The sequence below is a fragment of the Gossypium hirsutum genome, chromosome A08, assembly GCF_007990345.1.
Source record: "Gossypium hirsutum isolate 1008001.06 chromosome A08, Gossypium_hirsutum_v2.1, whole genome shotgun sequence".
Taxonomy (NCBI): Eukaryota; Viridiplantae; Streptophyta; class Magnoliopsida; order Malvales; family Malvaceae; genus Gossypium; species Gossypium hirsutum.
This window is the reverse complement of record NC_053431.1, coordinates 16,821,970-16,837,965: the sequence shown is the minus strand read 5'-3', so window position 1 is coordinate 16,837,965 and position 15,996 is coordinate 16,821,970. Positions and strand designations below refer to the sequence as shown.

The window sequence follows — 15,996 nt, the reverse complement described above, 5'->3', positions numbered from 1 at the left end:
GGTAATTTCTTGGGCAATTCAGCAGGCATCACATCTCAAAAAAATTATAATAACTGTCCCACTTCTTTCAGAATCGCACTAATGAGCTTAAGAACTTCCTTGGCCTTCAATGTGGCTAAATAGGAAGCTTCATCTCTACACGCTCCTTTGAAAAATTAGATTGTTGATAGGGTTTTTCCTTCCATACCTCATTTTTTTTTCATTCGTATCATACATTGATGGTTTGGGTCCGAAATCACAATGTAATTGCCAGAAGGAAAAATATTGTCATTAATTCGGTCAAGAAAATTTAATCCAATCGCAAAGTCAAAGTCATCAAGTGATATTATCTTGATGGTGTCTTTACCAGTCCAATCACTAAGTTGGAGTTCCACTCCTTTAGCCACACCCTCTATCTCAACACTTTTTGAATTAACCATCTTGATCCAACCCGATTCCTTCTCAATTTTGAGCCCAAGGTTACGAGCAATCTTTTTGGACATGAACAAATCTAACGCACCTGCGTCATCAAATGCATTCAATTTTCTGCCAACCACAATGATGTCTACAAACATCAGCCCATGACTTGCCTTGTCTTCGACACCACCTAATATTGAGCCAAGATTCTTGGTTACCCCATCATCACTTTCCATGGCAGAAACTGCTGCCTTTTTCAGGCAGTCCCTTACCATATGTAGGCCATCACAATGGAAGCAAGTTAAAGGCCATCTCTTATTCTTTTCCCACGGCTTTTGAGCCTTACTATTGTCATTATTAGTGGGCTTATCTTTGTTTCCCCTCACCATTTCCCATTGGTTTGAATTTGGGCTTGGAAGACTTAGGCTTGTATTTCTTTAAACCAATCTCGAAAAAAAATTCTGCTACTTTCGTGGCTTTGTAAGCTCTTGAACTCCTTGGCATTGTAACTCTTGATTCGTCTATGGCTTTAATCCATCCATAAAGGAAAATAATGTCTCTTTCTTGCCCATATCCAAGATCTGAAGTATGAGTTCACTGAACTCCCATACATACTCCCTAATAGTGCCTTGTTATATAAGCCAACGTAACTTTGCCTGAGCCTCATCCTTAGTATACTCAGGGTAAAACTGTGTTTTGAACTCCCTTTGAAACTCCTCTCAAGTCCCAATTTCAGTCCTACCACGCCTCACATCTGTGGATTTAGGATGCCACCACAATAAAACAACATCAATAAAATAAATATTAGTAGTATTTACCTTAGTAGCATCATTCATGATGCCTTTGGCATAAAAGTATTATTCCATTTCCCACATAAAATTATCTAAATCTTTCGCGAACCTTGTACCCTTGAATTCTTTGGGCTTAAGAGCATTCACATTGGACTTGGGTGTTGCAACAAACTCTTCATTTCCCAAACCAACCTTGTATATTGTGAGTTCAACCTTGAGCTCCACAATCTCCTCTTTCAAGACTGTCACCATAGGCTCGAGGGTGTAATCTCTAACAGAACTGAGAGACTCCTACACTAGTCCCTAAGTTACTCCTTCATTGATTGCAACCCATCGATGAATCCCCCCTTGACTTCATCGAGTCTCTCTTTCACGTCCCCCCTAAACTCCTCGAGAGTGAATACATGTCCTTCTAAAGCCGACAATATGTCCCTCGAACAACTGGCTTTTCTGGCCTTCCCACGAGTCTCTACTGGATCATTCTAATCAACAACTTCTTTTGACCTCTTTCAACGATGCCTTCGAAACCTTAGCTCAGATACCAACTGTCACGGGGCTAGAACTTTAGTCTTAAAATCCGTGTGGCCTTAGGCGATTTATTCGATTCAAACACGCATAAGTCAACCTAACTCCCAACAATTGAGGATTCAAACAAAATCCCTCCAAGGCACCAACAAAAAATAAAGCAGAAGCAACATAAAATTTGAAAGAACTCGAAAGATGAACAAAGTCACAGAAAAGCAAGAACACAAAAGAGAATGTTTGAATGAATGCTCTCAAGAATTCTATTACTCAATTAATGAATTACAATGAGAGGGAGAGGCCTCTATTTATAGTTGAGTCTCCCTAAAATCAACGATGCAAATTCAAGTACATTAATGGCTAAGATTAAAAGCTATCTAAAAATCAAATCTTTAAGATTCAATATCTTCAAAGATTACGTTCCATATTTGTCATGCTTTGTAGATGGGTCTTCAATCTCTCCAAGCAACGAACCAGTCCAGTTGGGCCAAGTGACCTTCCTTGAACATGATGGATCACACAATTGTGCCATGGTTGTAGGCTCCCATGCGCAACCCTTGACATATATGCGAACTGGATTTGTCAAGCATGTGCAAAATAATTCATTAAAATTGGTATAAGTGAACTGACTTGGTATTATATGTAGATGCGAACTTTTGGTAAAGTATCTAAGTGCAAGCTAAACCGCTGAAATATCCTATAGCCAATGACCAGATCGGGCGAAGGGTGTCACAAGTTTTGTTTACCTAACATGTTTATATAGAGAATGTTAAGCTTGGTGACTTCAAGTTATATGTAAATGGTAGATATGTGCATAAATATATACATATTTACCTAGATTAGAACTGTTAATGCTATTAATATATTTTTTTAAATTATAGAAATACCATTGAATGCTTTACTTAGCATATGAATTATTTTTCCCATCGTAGGTTAGATTTAATGCAAGACTTCTATGCATCTACTTCAGCATCCAATCTATAGTCCTGGTCTCAACAATGTTTGTTTGTTTCAAGTGCTACTTATGGGTGGCATGTACCTAATAGGTTAAGTTTTGTGGTAGCTGGACGATGTTTTAATAAATGTTATACCTTATATCCTAGTAGAAAAATATATATTGTATTCATTGTATGTTATCAAGTGTTTTTATAAAACAAATATAGATTTTCTTTAGTATGATTAAGGAATGTTTGTTATCAGATAATTTTCATATCAATTGTATAATTAAATTATGAGTTGATCGCAGTTGCTCTGGTAACAAATGTGACACACTGTCACTCAGATTTAACGATTGGGTCGAGTTTAAAGGTGTTAAATGACCAATTGTCTCTAATGCTTTTATCTAGCTCCGCTCTCTCAAATAATATTGTACCCCACGATATGGTACAAAAAAATCTTTTTTTGTTTGAATAACTAGCATATAAATGGATACTGTGTCTCTTTTACTCTTTCTTCTTTTTTCTTTAGCAAGTTCTTTATATGATGGGCAGTAGTACTAAATCGCGGCCGTAACGCGTCGTAACAGTTTTGGAAGTCACCACGCCGCAATATCGGCACAACACAACAGAGGAACCGCATAACGACTATAGCAGTCAAATACATAGTGTACTGTTATCTCAGGTCAGGGTTTGTTACCTTTCTTCATCCTTTTCTTCCTTCGTTCTAAATTTTCGACTAAAGACCGATCAAGTTTCATTCCTACAGCTTTCTTGGCCCTGTATGATAGAAGTAATCAGAAATTTATAACCCTGGAAATCGCATGCGCGAAGATACGTTTCAACTCATAAGTCATAACCAAACAAAAGAATGATGAATATAGATTCGCAAAGCCCATTGTCAATTAAGCTTAAACGCGGTAGGAACATAAGATATAAAACTACAAAGATGCAAATCTCATGTCAAAATGGTAACCTACAAAATCTACTCTAAACAGACTTCATTTGTTGCTGCTGCCGCTGCTGTCGGCATCATTGATTGGTCTTTCTAAGGGTGTAAATATGAGACCTTAAGATGATGATGCATTGTTGGTGTTGCTGCCCTCCTTATGGTCACCAAATATACGTTGCCGGAAGTCCGAAACCATTAGAGGGAGACCCTTTCGAAGCGACACCTTGGGTTCCCAACCAATTAGCTCTTTGGCTCTTGAGATATCAGGCTTCCTCTTGTGTGGATCATCTTCTGTGTTGGGTCTGAACTCTATCTTTGCATTCGGGTCAATCGTTTCTTGAACCACCTGTAAAATCCATGGTAAAACCATACTGCGGTCATCATCATTACCTAACACATTTCTTATTAGCTTTATAAGTTCCTCATAGGAAATAATGTCAATATTACTGTTCAGTTCATAAGCAAGATTAATGGGTAGTATATGCTTACCTCGGCAAGCTCAAGCATGGTAAATTCTCCTGGATTTCCAAGATTAAAAGGTCCAATATGTTCCCCTTCCATCAACCGCATCAGACCCTCCACCTTTTCAGATAATGAAAATACAGTTTAGCAAATGGCAAATATATTTGTTATGAAATGCATGCCATGATACCAAAATATTGAAGAAGAAATATATTTGTTATGAAATGCATGCCATGATATCAAAATATTGAAGTATTATAGAAATTTTTATATTAAAATTCAGATTGCATTTTATTTTCACTAAAAAATCTGGCTCTAGGAAAGTGTCCATGTGGGACTTTCATTTGGTGCTACTCACATGGTGTTATGTCTATTCAGTTAATTTCTACACTCAGCAAAGGAAAAATTCAGGACCAGAGATGATCCTATCTGTAAACTGTATGTGTTCTCAATCTTATTGCAGGAGGCACAACATTTTTTATCCTGAATTATCATATTTTTTAAAATTCACGTGGGACTGTCTTAGTTTACTAGTTTTCCGCTAGAAATTGCAGGCTTAGGCCAGCTAAGAAACATAGGTTAAAAAAAGAATTGTAGTAATAGGGGGGAAAAAGGAAAAGTGGTAACGTGGCACCAATATTTGCAACGATCAATAAAGAGAAATTTAAAATTTAAAAATATAAATAAAATAATCATAAAAAGCAGGTAGAAAAACAATAATAAAAAAGATTTACCAGATCAGAAACATATTGAAAACTCCTTGTCTGCTTACCATCACCATACACAGTCAATGGCTCCTTCCTTAAGGCCTGCATTCATTATTTATTCATCCCCATTAACACCTCAATAATGTCTCGAGAAAATAAATTTAAAAAAAAAAAAAAAACCCAAGTACCTGAGCTACGAAATTGCTAACAACACGACCATCGTCTATGCACATACGTGGTCCATAAGTATTGAAAATTCTGGCAATCCTAACCTGAAACCGTAGATTTTATAAAATTTACCGATGATTAGAAATTTAGAATTTTGTTGCTATATGCTACAATATTATTATATTATCTAATTTCACCATAATATTATTTTTACACTAACACAAAATAAATTTACTGTTCATCCAAACCCTTTTGATTAAGATAAAAGGTTAGGAAAGGTAACCTCGACGCCGGCTCCGCGGTGATAGTCCATGGTCAACGTTTCAGCAGTACGCTTTCCCTCATCGTAACAGCTTCGGACACCTGTCCCATATTTTCATTACAAACTTTTGAAAAATTGTAAGCTCGGAAAGGTTCTGTCAGAGACACGCGTCTAAACTACACCTAGATCTGAACTTTAACATTGAATCTCACTTTACATAAATGTCCCCAACATGCCTACCATTTGATGTGAAAAACATAAGCTTTTGATGGCTAACCGATGGGATTGACGTTGCCCCAATAAGTTTCTTTCTGAGGATGTTGCAGTGGATCTCCATAGACTTCGCTTGTACTGGTCAACAAGAACCTAGCACCTACTCTTTTTGCCAGGCCTAACATGTTCAATGTTCCCACCACATTTGTCTTGTGCAAAACACATGGTTTGGTTAAAGAAACAAAACAATTAACATGCTTGCAGTAAACCAGTAATAAGATTTTGATGCAATATAAAGGATATGATAGTTTTCACGGGATTGAATTTGTAATGAACTGGGGAAGCTGGGCAAGCGAGATGATAGATTTGGTCAACTTCCAACAGCAACGGTTCAACGACGTCGTGTCGGATAAGCTCGAAGTTGGGGTTGCCGAAGTGGTGCATCACGTTCTGTTTCCTTCCGGTGAAGAAATTATCAACGACGATCACGCTGTCTCCTCTGGCAATCAGACGGTCCACGAGGTGGGATCCCACGAACCCGGCTCCGCCCGTTACCACGATTCTTAAACCTTTCCGCTTCAGCCCCAACGGGATCTTGCCTGTCGGGTTGGCCGACCCGAACCCGAGGCGGTGCGCGGAGGAGAACTTCTGTTGGGTCTCGATGGGGAAGTAGGTGATGGAATCGGGGATCAGGGTGGTGAAGCGGCTATGAGGAGCGACGTACGGAGCGGGTGAAGTTGGGAAGACGGTGAAAATCAGGGTGGCGATCGCAATGCCGACGAAGACGAAGAGGAGGCGTTGTTCACGGAGGAGGTAATGGATGGGGCGGGTGACGGAGGCCCATGGTTTTACGGGTTTGGGCGAATATGAATCTGAAGAAGGCTGGGTCTCAGAGCCTCTATAAATCAGCTCCGACCCCATCGTATTTTCGACTTCCAAGAAAATCAAACTCGATTCGTAAGAAACAATTCAAAAGAATTTGTTGAAGTGAGTAGCCGGCGTGTAGAAGCTGAGTTGGAATGGAGGTGGTGGTGTTAAACAAGAAATGAAAACAGGGAATTCTCAATTCTGGCCTGAAGAACAAAGGAGGAGAATAAATATAAATAAGGGTTTAGGAAAGGTATGACATTACGGAAATGGCCTTACTTTTTCAAAGTTATTTTAGTTTGAAAATTAAAAAGGACCGTAATGTGGACAAATTTTAACTTTTATTACCAAAACGGTCCGTCATTTCTGGGCTTATTACAAAATCTACCCAAATTTTGGTATGTTTAAAATATTTTTGTTTTTCTCCACATTCAACCAAATATTCTTCACTAAAGTTCCGCCATTTATTGCTTTTAACGTGTGTATATTGGTAGATAATTTTATGTCTTAATGTTTATAATTTTTGCTAATTTATTGTTTTTTAATTAAATTTTATTATTACTTTTTCTTTTAAAAAAAGTTAAATTATTTTTTAAACGAAACTGCTAACTAAAACATAAATTATTAATGATGTTGCCATGACAACTTGCATGATAATTTGTGTTTATTTCATGTTGATATGATGTTATTTAACTTATATACCATATATACAAATAATTTAAAAGTTATAAAATATTAACAACACAAATAAATTCATAATTTTTAAAAAATTATAAAAAGTTCATAAAATTCAAAAAAAAAGGTATAAAATACACATGAATTGTCATGCAAGTTATGATGTTTAAAATTTTAAAATTTTAATTAGTATTAACTATAATTAAATTCTTTTTAAAAGGTTAAAGATTAAATGCAGCTCAAAAAGAATAATGATTAAATTAGCAAAACATGTAGACGAGACATTATACATAATAAATACAACACATGGTTAAAAATGAGATTAGTTATGAAGCATGCGAACGAGGGGTTTGAATTAGTATAAATTGGAATTTGAGTATGAAAATGAAATGAAGGAATGGGTATATAAATTTGGTGAAGAGAGGATGTCCATTTTTCTTGCGTAGGTGGTTGTGCCAAATGATTACGTTTTCCCTTATTCTTGTTAATTTTTTTTTCTTCTAAACGACAAGGGATTTGCACGTTTTAGATCAAAGGCAAGAGAAATAGGTAAATACTATGTTCACTTCACAATTCATCCTTAATTAGAGTTGGGTGGCTGCTGCCTTTCCTTCTCATTTGCAAGGTCGTTGGCGCCCACATCTTAAGCGACGTTGACTTTCCTCCCTGCACGTGCCTCCCATACTTTCTTTTTCTATGTTTTAAATCTCAATGAGTTGGTGTCAAGTTTTACACCAAGTAATAGATTTTAGATACGAAGCAACCTAAAAGAAATCAAATTTTATACATAAATACTTCCTCGAAAAACGATAATCTTTGTTGGCTAACACCATAAATTCCATCCTAAACTCCTACTTAATTATACTACATTGGTAGTATCTAAAAAACCACCTAATAATTTAATTTGGGTGTAATTGTTCATAATTACACAATGATGATACGTTTAGATAATTATTCTACCAAATTGAGTGTAATTGGAGCATTCCAATTATAATTTTTAATTTTTAATGGAGATGAGAATTGGAGTAATTACACGTAAATTCAAATTTAAAAATTTATTTGTATACAAGTTACAAAAATTATATTATAAACATGAACATATATGAATATTTAGGATGATTATAATAAAAATATATATTATATTATACATCATAAATAAATTATGTATGTTATAATGTTATAACAAAATATTATATTATTTGAATCCTAGAAGTTTTTTAACTTATGGCTAAAAAAGTTATTATAAAAAATAATTTACATGTGTTATATTATATTTATTTATAAAAACTTATGGTCAAGAAGTGTGAATATGACTTATTTATGTGTTCATGTTATATATTATAAAAATAATATACTTATTTATAAATGTATATATATATTTTTATTATTATAACTTGTTTATAAAAAAAATTCTAAAGTTATGACAAAAAATTATATTATTTATAAGAAGTGTTATGAAAGTTATTAGACAATTTATAAAATATTTTTTTTAAAGGTTATACATTATGAATTTTATATTATTTTTATTTAATTTGAGTGTTATAAAAAATGATGTACCCTAGCATAAGTTTTTTTTTCAAATTAAGTTTATATAACTTTTTATAATTAAAAATATAGACTATTTGGACTATAAACACAAATATTGTAAGGTCAATCCTAATTATGCAAATACAAAAAGCTTTCTTGCACCATATCGTAGAGTATGACACCATTTGAGAGTATGGTTTTGGACATGAGCATCATAAATAGCGGTTAAAACCCGTTTGGACTACCACATAGGATAGCCGTTAGGGAGGTAATGGAACTTAATGGCAGAGTGACCACTTTGTAATAAAAAGATAAAATAAGTGACTAAAACGTAACATTTCAAACATAAGTAACTAAAATATAATCCGAGGTAAACAAAAATGACTATTTTTATAGTTTACCCAAAATAAATTATAAATGTTAAGATTTAAACTATATCTTGATACTCTTTTTACATTTTAATTTTATTGCATGAACTGTTTCACCTACATTATTTGTATATATATTGATAATGTCATTAATTGAGTTGGTATCATAATTTATACTGATTTTATGTTTTAATTACGTACATATTGCATATTCGTTATTATTATTTCTAACCTTATATTTCATTATTTATTATATAATATTTTTAAACACACGCCTATATTTCAAATACATTAAATTTACGCAATATTTCCCAAACCAGCCATGGTGTTAGAAAAATTCGAGTTGATGAATTAAAAAAAGAAGAGGACATATTTTTACGTTTTGTGTTGCTTGGGTTGAAGATTAATTAATAAAGTTTTAGTTCTAAGGTTGCCTTGCTCATATATGTTGGGAGCAAAGGAAAAGGTGAAGTAGGCAGAAACTGAAATTTTGAAGTGAAATGCAAAAACTTGATAGCAAATCAAAACGTAGTTCACACATCATTAGTGGGAAACAAGTTTGAAATGTTGGCCATTGGTTATTGAATAGCGGCTCTCTGCCTCAGGGGCTTGCTTCCACTTGTATTAGCAGCGTTAGTGAGTTGATCCAAAGGGGACGCTACCTGGTTACACTACTAAATGCTTTGCCTCCTCAACTAGGCTTAATAGCTATTTTGTCCTTATTTTTTACAGTCTCTCATTTTGTTATCTCAAGATTAAGTTTTTATCATTTTGGTCCCTGTACTATCATTTCGCATATAGTAATAGTTCCCTCATTTGACATTTATCTAGATTCATTTTAAACCTGTACTGTTATTAACTTCATGCTTTTTTTTCTAATTTCAAAAAACAATAATTTTTAAAAAGCTCGATTTTTTTTAGTTTTTTTCTTTGGAATTTTATGTTTTTAGAAATTTTTAATTTTTATGATTTTTTTATATGTTCTATTTTTGGGACTTACTTTTTTTTAACATGTGGCATTGTTTCATTGGTTGATGGGATTTTTCTAACCAAAATGTAAAATGGGGTAATGCGATGACAGTACGTGTGTCAAAAGTGAATATAAAAAATTTCTTAAGATACCAAACTGGGAATTTGTATACAGTAAAAGGGTAAAAAAAAGTTATTAAGCCAATATATATTAAGAAAAGGCTAGAAGAGCCTTTTTGGTCATGAACTGTTTTTCCGGCTGACCTGGGCTATCCGCATAAAGGGTGCCGAAATAGGTTAGAGTGAAGAACATTTTAAAGCTAAAACATGTGATTAGAAGATCTGGTAGGTTGCCTTCTTGCAGAAGATCAAATTATGCACATGCAGCAAGACCATTGGCGTTGGAGCTCCTTGCTTTCGCCTTCAAATCAAATCCCTTTCAGATTTCAGAAAATTCTGTTTCCTTGTGAACAAGTCGCAAACAGTGTACCATAGTTCAAATCAGCTAAATGAAATTAATTTCACAGGTTCATCAAGTACTTATCAGTCAGTTGTATAATGCTAAAGACATCATTTTGGCAATCACTACTGAAAATACATGGTGGGTTGATTAATGACTGTTTCTGCAGCAATGGTGTTTTGCATGAAAGGAGAGGGGCATCATCACCAAATCCTATTTGGTTCAAGTCCACATGATTCTGTCAAATAATGATGCAATTCACATGAATGTAGTGATTAGGGCTACTATAACATCAACCTCATTCTGTAGCCCCTCCACTTTTAATAAATTGCAAGTGCACTGCAGCATTAGACCAAAGCTTTTCCTAAACTTTTGAAGTTGGTAGTGTCATACAAGGCCTTCATTTTCGTCATTGGTGACAGACATTGCAACTTAGAGCTGTTGCAGAAATAATCTGACCATAACCAAGTGACTGGTAGAAACTCTACCATAAACCCAAATGTGTCAACAGCTCTAAAATGACTTTGACAAGAGAAAAAAAACCATATTATATCCCATGAATGATCATAATACAAAATGAACTACCAACACAGTGAGTGCTTAGACAGTCGAACTGTAGAATATAAACTGATTTCACTTCACTTGTTTTCTTTTCCCTCTTTAACATTGTCTTAATATGAATGTTTCAGGTTAAACTTCTTCTTGACAGAGAACTGTGCTAGATAATTATAGTAAAGGCACAAAGCTTATCCGTTTTCGACATTATTCAATCAGACTACAGCTGTTTGGTGTCTTCCATAGAATCAGAAATTTGTGCACAACCATCAAGTACCTAATCTTAATAACCTTCAGATGTAGCCCGCTTTATAACTAAGTATCCATAGATTGTGATACCTCTAGTTTAACATATCTTGAACTCAAGGCATTGATACATTGTAAAATGCACAAATCACGCTGCTAGAAGGCTTGTTTTACCTAATAGGGATTTTATCAAGTAAAAATTTGCCACATAATTGTTTCACATTGAATAAAATTTTAGAGCAACCCATTAAAATGGTTTTTGCTTTGGATAGATCTCTACCAAGTTTTGCAAAACAGAAGTAAGCTCAAGGGTCAAATGTATCCACTAGCAGACAGCAAAAATAGCAAACAAATAGAGCAGTATGCATCTGATAAAAGCCCAAGTTCATTGTTTAGACTGTGATGCAGATTTTCTGATGATCTCTTCGGAAGGAATCTCCAAAGTAGCTCCTGCATGCTCCTTACTCGGCTTCACCTCTGCAGCAATCAGCAACAGCGCTTATCATGACGAACCTTAACTAAGCAGTTAAGTAGTTGAAGAGAGAAAAAGTATTCTTACAAGAGGTCAAACAGACAATGCATCGAACAGGTGGTGATCATAGAATATGAGGCATTCATACAAAACGTGCATGTAAAATTGAATGGAAAACATGAAAAAAAAGATAAGTTACCGTAGCCGCCGCGTTCGTTGAGCTTGGCTTGAACAATCATGGTGGAAACGAAATGGGAGGCCTCCCGTGCTTCCTCGAGGAGTTTCTGGATCTCAGGCTCCGAGGTGACATGACGATTGGCTTCAAATTTCTGACGAACCTCAACGGCAGAGGCGTTCAACATCAAGGTGTCGCCGGCAAATGATTTGCGGGTGGCTCTTAGAAGAGCCCTATACGCGCTTAGTGCTTTTCCTCTTACCATCTTTCACTTCTCTCTCTCTCTCTCTCTCTCTCACTCGGAGTCTGCCTTCTAATTCTGCGCTGCTGCTTGCTTGCCAGAATTTGCTGCTACTAACTTCGAGACGCTGTCGTTTCTTCAACTATAATTATTTAAGATTTTGCACGCTACTAAAAAAAAAAAGAGTTAACTAACCTTTTTTCTTTAACAAGTTTTTCTTTTTTTAAATAATATTAAATATATATTTATAAAAAAATTATTGAACAAATTTTTTCAAAAAATAATTCCATTTATATATAAAATGTTAGAGATAAATCTCAAAACTATACATGAACTATGGTTTAATGTGCAATTGTATATATGAACTTCAATTTTTTGTAATTTTATACATGAAATTATGATTTAATCCAATTCTTGTAAATTATTAACACAATTATTGATATAACATCATTTTATGTTTATATATTGCATACATGAATAATTTATATTTATCCAATATAAAAATAAATTGATGTATTTATTTCTTTAAATGTGTATGATTAAATCAAAATTAAAGTTTGAAGTATACATTTGAACCACAATTAGAGTTTCATTTGTATAATTGCACCAAATTAAAATTCATGTATACAGTTGCACATTTAATAAAAGTTTATGTATAATTTTGAGATTTGTTCCTAAAATATTACAATCAAATGGAATAAGCCCTAAAAGTTGCTATACATTGGAAATTAAGTCAATATATATATATCAAAGGAAATGATGTCAATGCTTAACTAAAAGTTAAGTCATATCAACCATGGGAGTTAGGTGAGATCCAATGGGTTTCTCTTACATTACCCAATGGTTGACGGTTCGATACTCGCCTTAGGTATGGAGTGGCTTTAAAACTCGTGACTAATGTCTACCCCCTTAATGAGCCTACAGAACGTGAAGGATAAGTCACTGAATCGCTCTAGTGGATACTTGACCGCGTGCACGCATGATAAACAATTTTATAAAATAATTTAAATTTTCGATTTTAACTGCAAGCGGACAGTGTCGAGTTGTAATATTTATAATGTTCAATGGAACACCAGAGTTTTCTAAGGATCGAACCCAAAGGAGTTAGCGATTCAGTGATCCCTAATTAATTAACATGCAATTAAAGAAGTCTAGCTAACCACTCACTAAGCATTATATTACGGCAGGCCATACAAGAGATTAATTACACTAGTTTGCTAACTAATCAATAAAAAGGACCAAATTGTAAAATAGGTAAACTTATGAAATTAACAAATTAATAACAGACAACGGTTGGTTGACTTATGTGTTGCTAATTAACTTTTGGACTCGAGATCTAAACCTGTAACACCCCTAACCTACATCTGTCGTCGAAATAGGGTTTCGAAGCATTATCGATCAAACAGACATGATTTCAAAACATTTCATATCATATAATATTCAAGTCAAAATCAATCAAACTCATACATATTGTCTCTTATTCGAGCCCTTGAGGCCCAAAATACGTGATAGAAACAAGTTGAGACTAATTCGGAAACTCAAAAAAATTTTCGCAAAATATTAAAATTTTCAAAGCTGTAGGGTTCACACGGTCGTGTCCCAGCCTTTGTAACTCTCTGACTTGGGTTACACGGCCGAGCCACATGCCCGTGTGCTAGCCATGTGGACTCAAAATGTACATTAAACAACAAGTTTACCAGTCCTGCAAGCTTGGATAATAAGCAACTCAAAAATTATTCATTTAACTAATTCGAAACACGATCAAACACATCCAAAACATGTCAAATTCAATTTAATTTTCCTAATTCATGTTCATTCAAACATTAACTTAAACATGCCATAATATGACCTCAAACATAAACACATAATTATATGTATATAACCAACCAATATTAACTTATAATCTTATTACAATTAATTCACAAAATAACTATTAATAAGACACTCTAGGTACATGCCGGCACAGTTCAAAAGGATAAACATCACCATGTTTGAGTTCAGGATCGTTGTTGGATGCTGAATCGGTGATCAAAATTAAGTAACTAACCTGCGTATGGAAAATAAAATCGTACATTGAGTAAAACTTTGTGGTATTTCTATAATCCGAATATTTAAAGACAAGATAATATAATATGCACATTTTAATTATAAGCACAATTGAATATTAAAAACCACATTCAGTCATACAATGACATTAGTCATTCAATATTCAATTCATAAATACATCATTCATACCATACTCAATTCTCATCATTTGCTATATAATAACTTTTCACAATATGATACACATATAATTTAAACAACAATATTGTTGATTCCATATCCAATTCATGAATACACAATTCATGTGTCTCAATCTATAATTCAATTCACTATCCAATTTTCATTTCACATAAAATATCATCTAATATCAATCATAGTGCCATTTTAATTAATCACCCCTATTAACAATACTCGGACTCGGACGGATACACGGATCCAACCAAACACACTAGTTTGGCACCTAGTGCCTCATCGGATAATTCGAAGTAGTAAATTGACACTCAGTATCTCATCGGTTAAACCAAAGTAAATTGGCACCTAGTGCCTCATCGAATAAATTCGAAGTAATAAATTGACACCTAGTGTCTCAGCGACTCGAAGTCGAAGAAATCCCTGAACTCGTCCAATTCTATGGCATGTCATCTATATCCGACTCAGCTCGATATAGTTAATAGGGTTTAATTTCACTTTTCAAATACAACCAATATTCATTTCAATTCAAATAATCAATATATTCAATATATATATACCAATTCAATCAATATAAATTCAATAAATTCATTAAATCAATCCATTTCAATTGCAAAACATAATGATTCTCACCTTAAAACTTACCATATACATTAAATTGAATTATAATAATTAGCAATTAAATTCGGATTATAGAAATACAAACCAGAAATTCCAAGCTATTCCTTGTCGACTTTATCTTTTCCCTTTTTAGTCAAGGATTCCGGTACAACGTTAGTTACGAAATTAAAACAATTAAAAATCATCAGTACAACACAATTCAATTTCATATTGAATATTTCAATTTTTACTCAAATATTGCCTAAAATTCAATTTAGTCCCTAAACCAAGACTAACTTTTATTCTTCATATTTAATTCTTTATTTTCATGCAAATTCCACTTTAGACTAAATTCAACTCTCTATTTTCACATAAATTCATAAATTTTAAATTTTTCACAATTTAGTCCTTGTTACACAAAATTTACTATTTGTTCTACAATTTAATCCTTTTTCATTTCTAGCTTAAAAATATATCAATTTAATCACTAATACTAAAATTATTCAACATAGACAACACTTAAAACTCAATAATTTCTAAAATTTTGAAATGGTTCGGGTAGTATTTAATATCGAGATTCCAAAAATATAAAAATAACAAGAAAAAGGGACTAAATTGACTAACCAATTGAGCTTGAAACTTTGAAACCCTTAGCTTTAGTGTTTCTCCTTTTCTTTCCTCTTTCTTTCTTTTTTTCCCTTCTGTTTCGTTTGTTCTTTCTTTTTCTATTTCTTATTTATTCATTCTTTATTTATTTGTTTTATTATAATATAATATAATATAATATACTTAATTCTTAAGGTAAATATATTATAATATATATTTTAACTTAAAATTTTATAATATTTTCATCCCTATGCCGCCTCATTTTAAGACAATGGCATAATTGCTTCTTTGGTCCCTTTAATTTTTCTTTAATTTATAATACAACTTTTACCCTATATGCAATTTAGTCTTTATACTTAATTACTCTTAATTCATGCAAATTCACTTAACCAAAACTTAATTAACCACACAACTAAATATTTATGAGTCTGATGTACAAAAACGGAGTCTCAAAAATGTATTTTCCGACACCCGTGACTATCGGTCGTTACAAAACCACTTAAACTCCTAAATTTGTGCAAGTATACCTTTTGGTTTCCACTTTACCAACTTAGACAAATTAGTTCGGTTTATATCTTGACCTCACCAACTAATT

The 15,996-nt window shown here is 33.5% G+C and overlaps 2 protein-coding genes and 1 long non-coding RNA gene across 3 annotated transcripts; 1 reads left to right on the top strand and 2 right to left on the bottom strand.

Annotated features, from left to right (window-relative positions):
* Positions 1-3,500: 3,500 nt before the first annotated feature.
* LOC107927372 (UDP-glucuronic acid decarboxylase 2) lies at positions 3,501-6,504 on the bottom strand. The gene is made up of 7 exons (XM_016858450.2): positions 5,712-6,504; positions 5,473-5,620; positions 5,217-5,296; positions 4,954-5,037; positions 4,793-4,867; positions 4,086-4,178; positions 3,501-3,942 (listed from the first exon to the last, which is right to left on the bottom strand). The coding sequence occupies exons 1-7, from the start codon at positions 6,327-6,329 to the stop codon at positions 3,715-3,717; spliced, it is 1,326 nt and encodes a 441-aa protein (XP_016713939.2). The 5' UTR covers positions 6,330-6,504; the 3' UTR covers positions 3,501-3,714.
* A 4,222-nt stretch (positions 6,505-10,726) lies between these two features.
* On the top strand, positions 10,727-11,067 carry LOC121204607 (uncharacterized). The gene is made up of 2 exons (XR_005899757.1): positions 10,727-10,866; positions 10,964-11,067. It is a non-coding gene; the product is annotated as an uncharacterized lncRNA (long non-coding RNA).
* A 176-nt stretch (positions 11,068-11,243) lies between these two features.
* Positions 11,244-12,160, bottom strand: LOC107927460 (mitochondrial zinc maintenance protein 1, mitochondrial). Its single transcript, XM_016858554.2, has 2 exons — positions 11,747-12,160; positions 11,244-11,552 (listed from the first exon to the last, which is right to left on the bottom strand). The coding sequence occupies exons 1-2, from the start codon at positions 11,985-11,987 to the stop codon at positions 11,461-11,463; spliced, it is 333 nt and encodes a 110-aa protein (XP_016714043.1). The 5' UTR covers positions 11,988-12,160; the 3' UTR covers positions 11,244-11,460.
* Between the last annotated feature and the right edge of the window lie 3,836 nt (positions 12,161-15,996).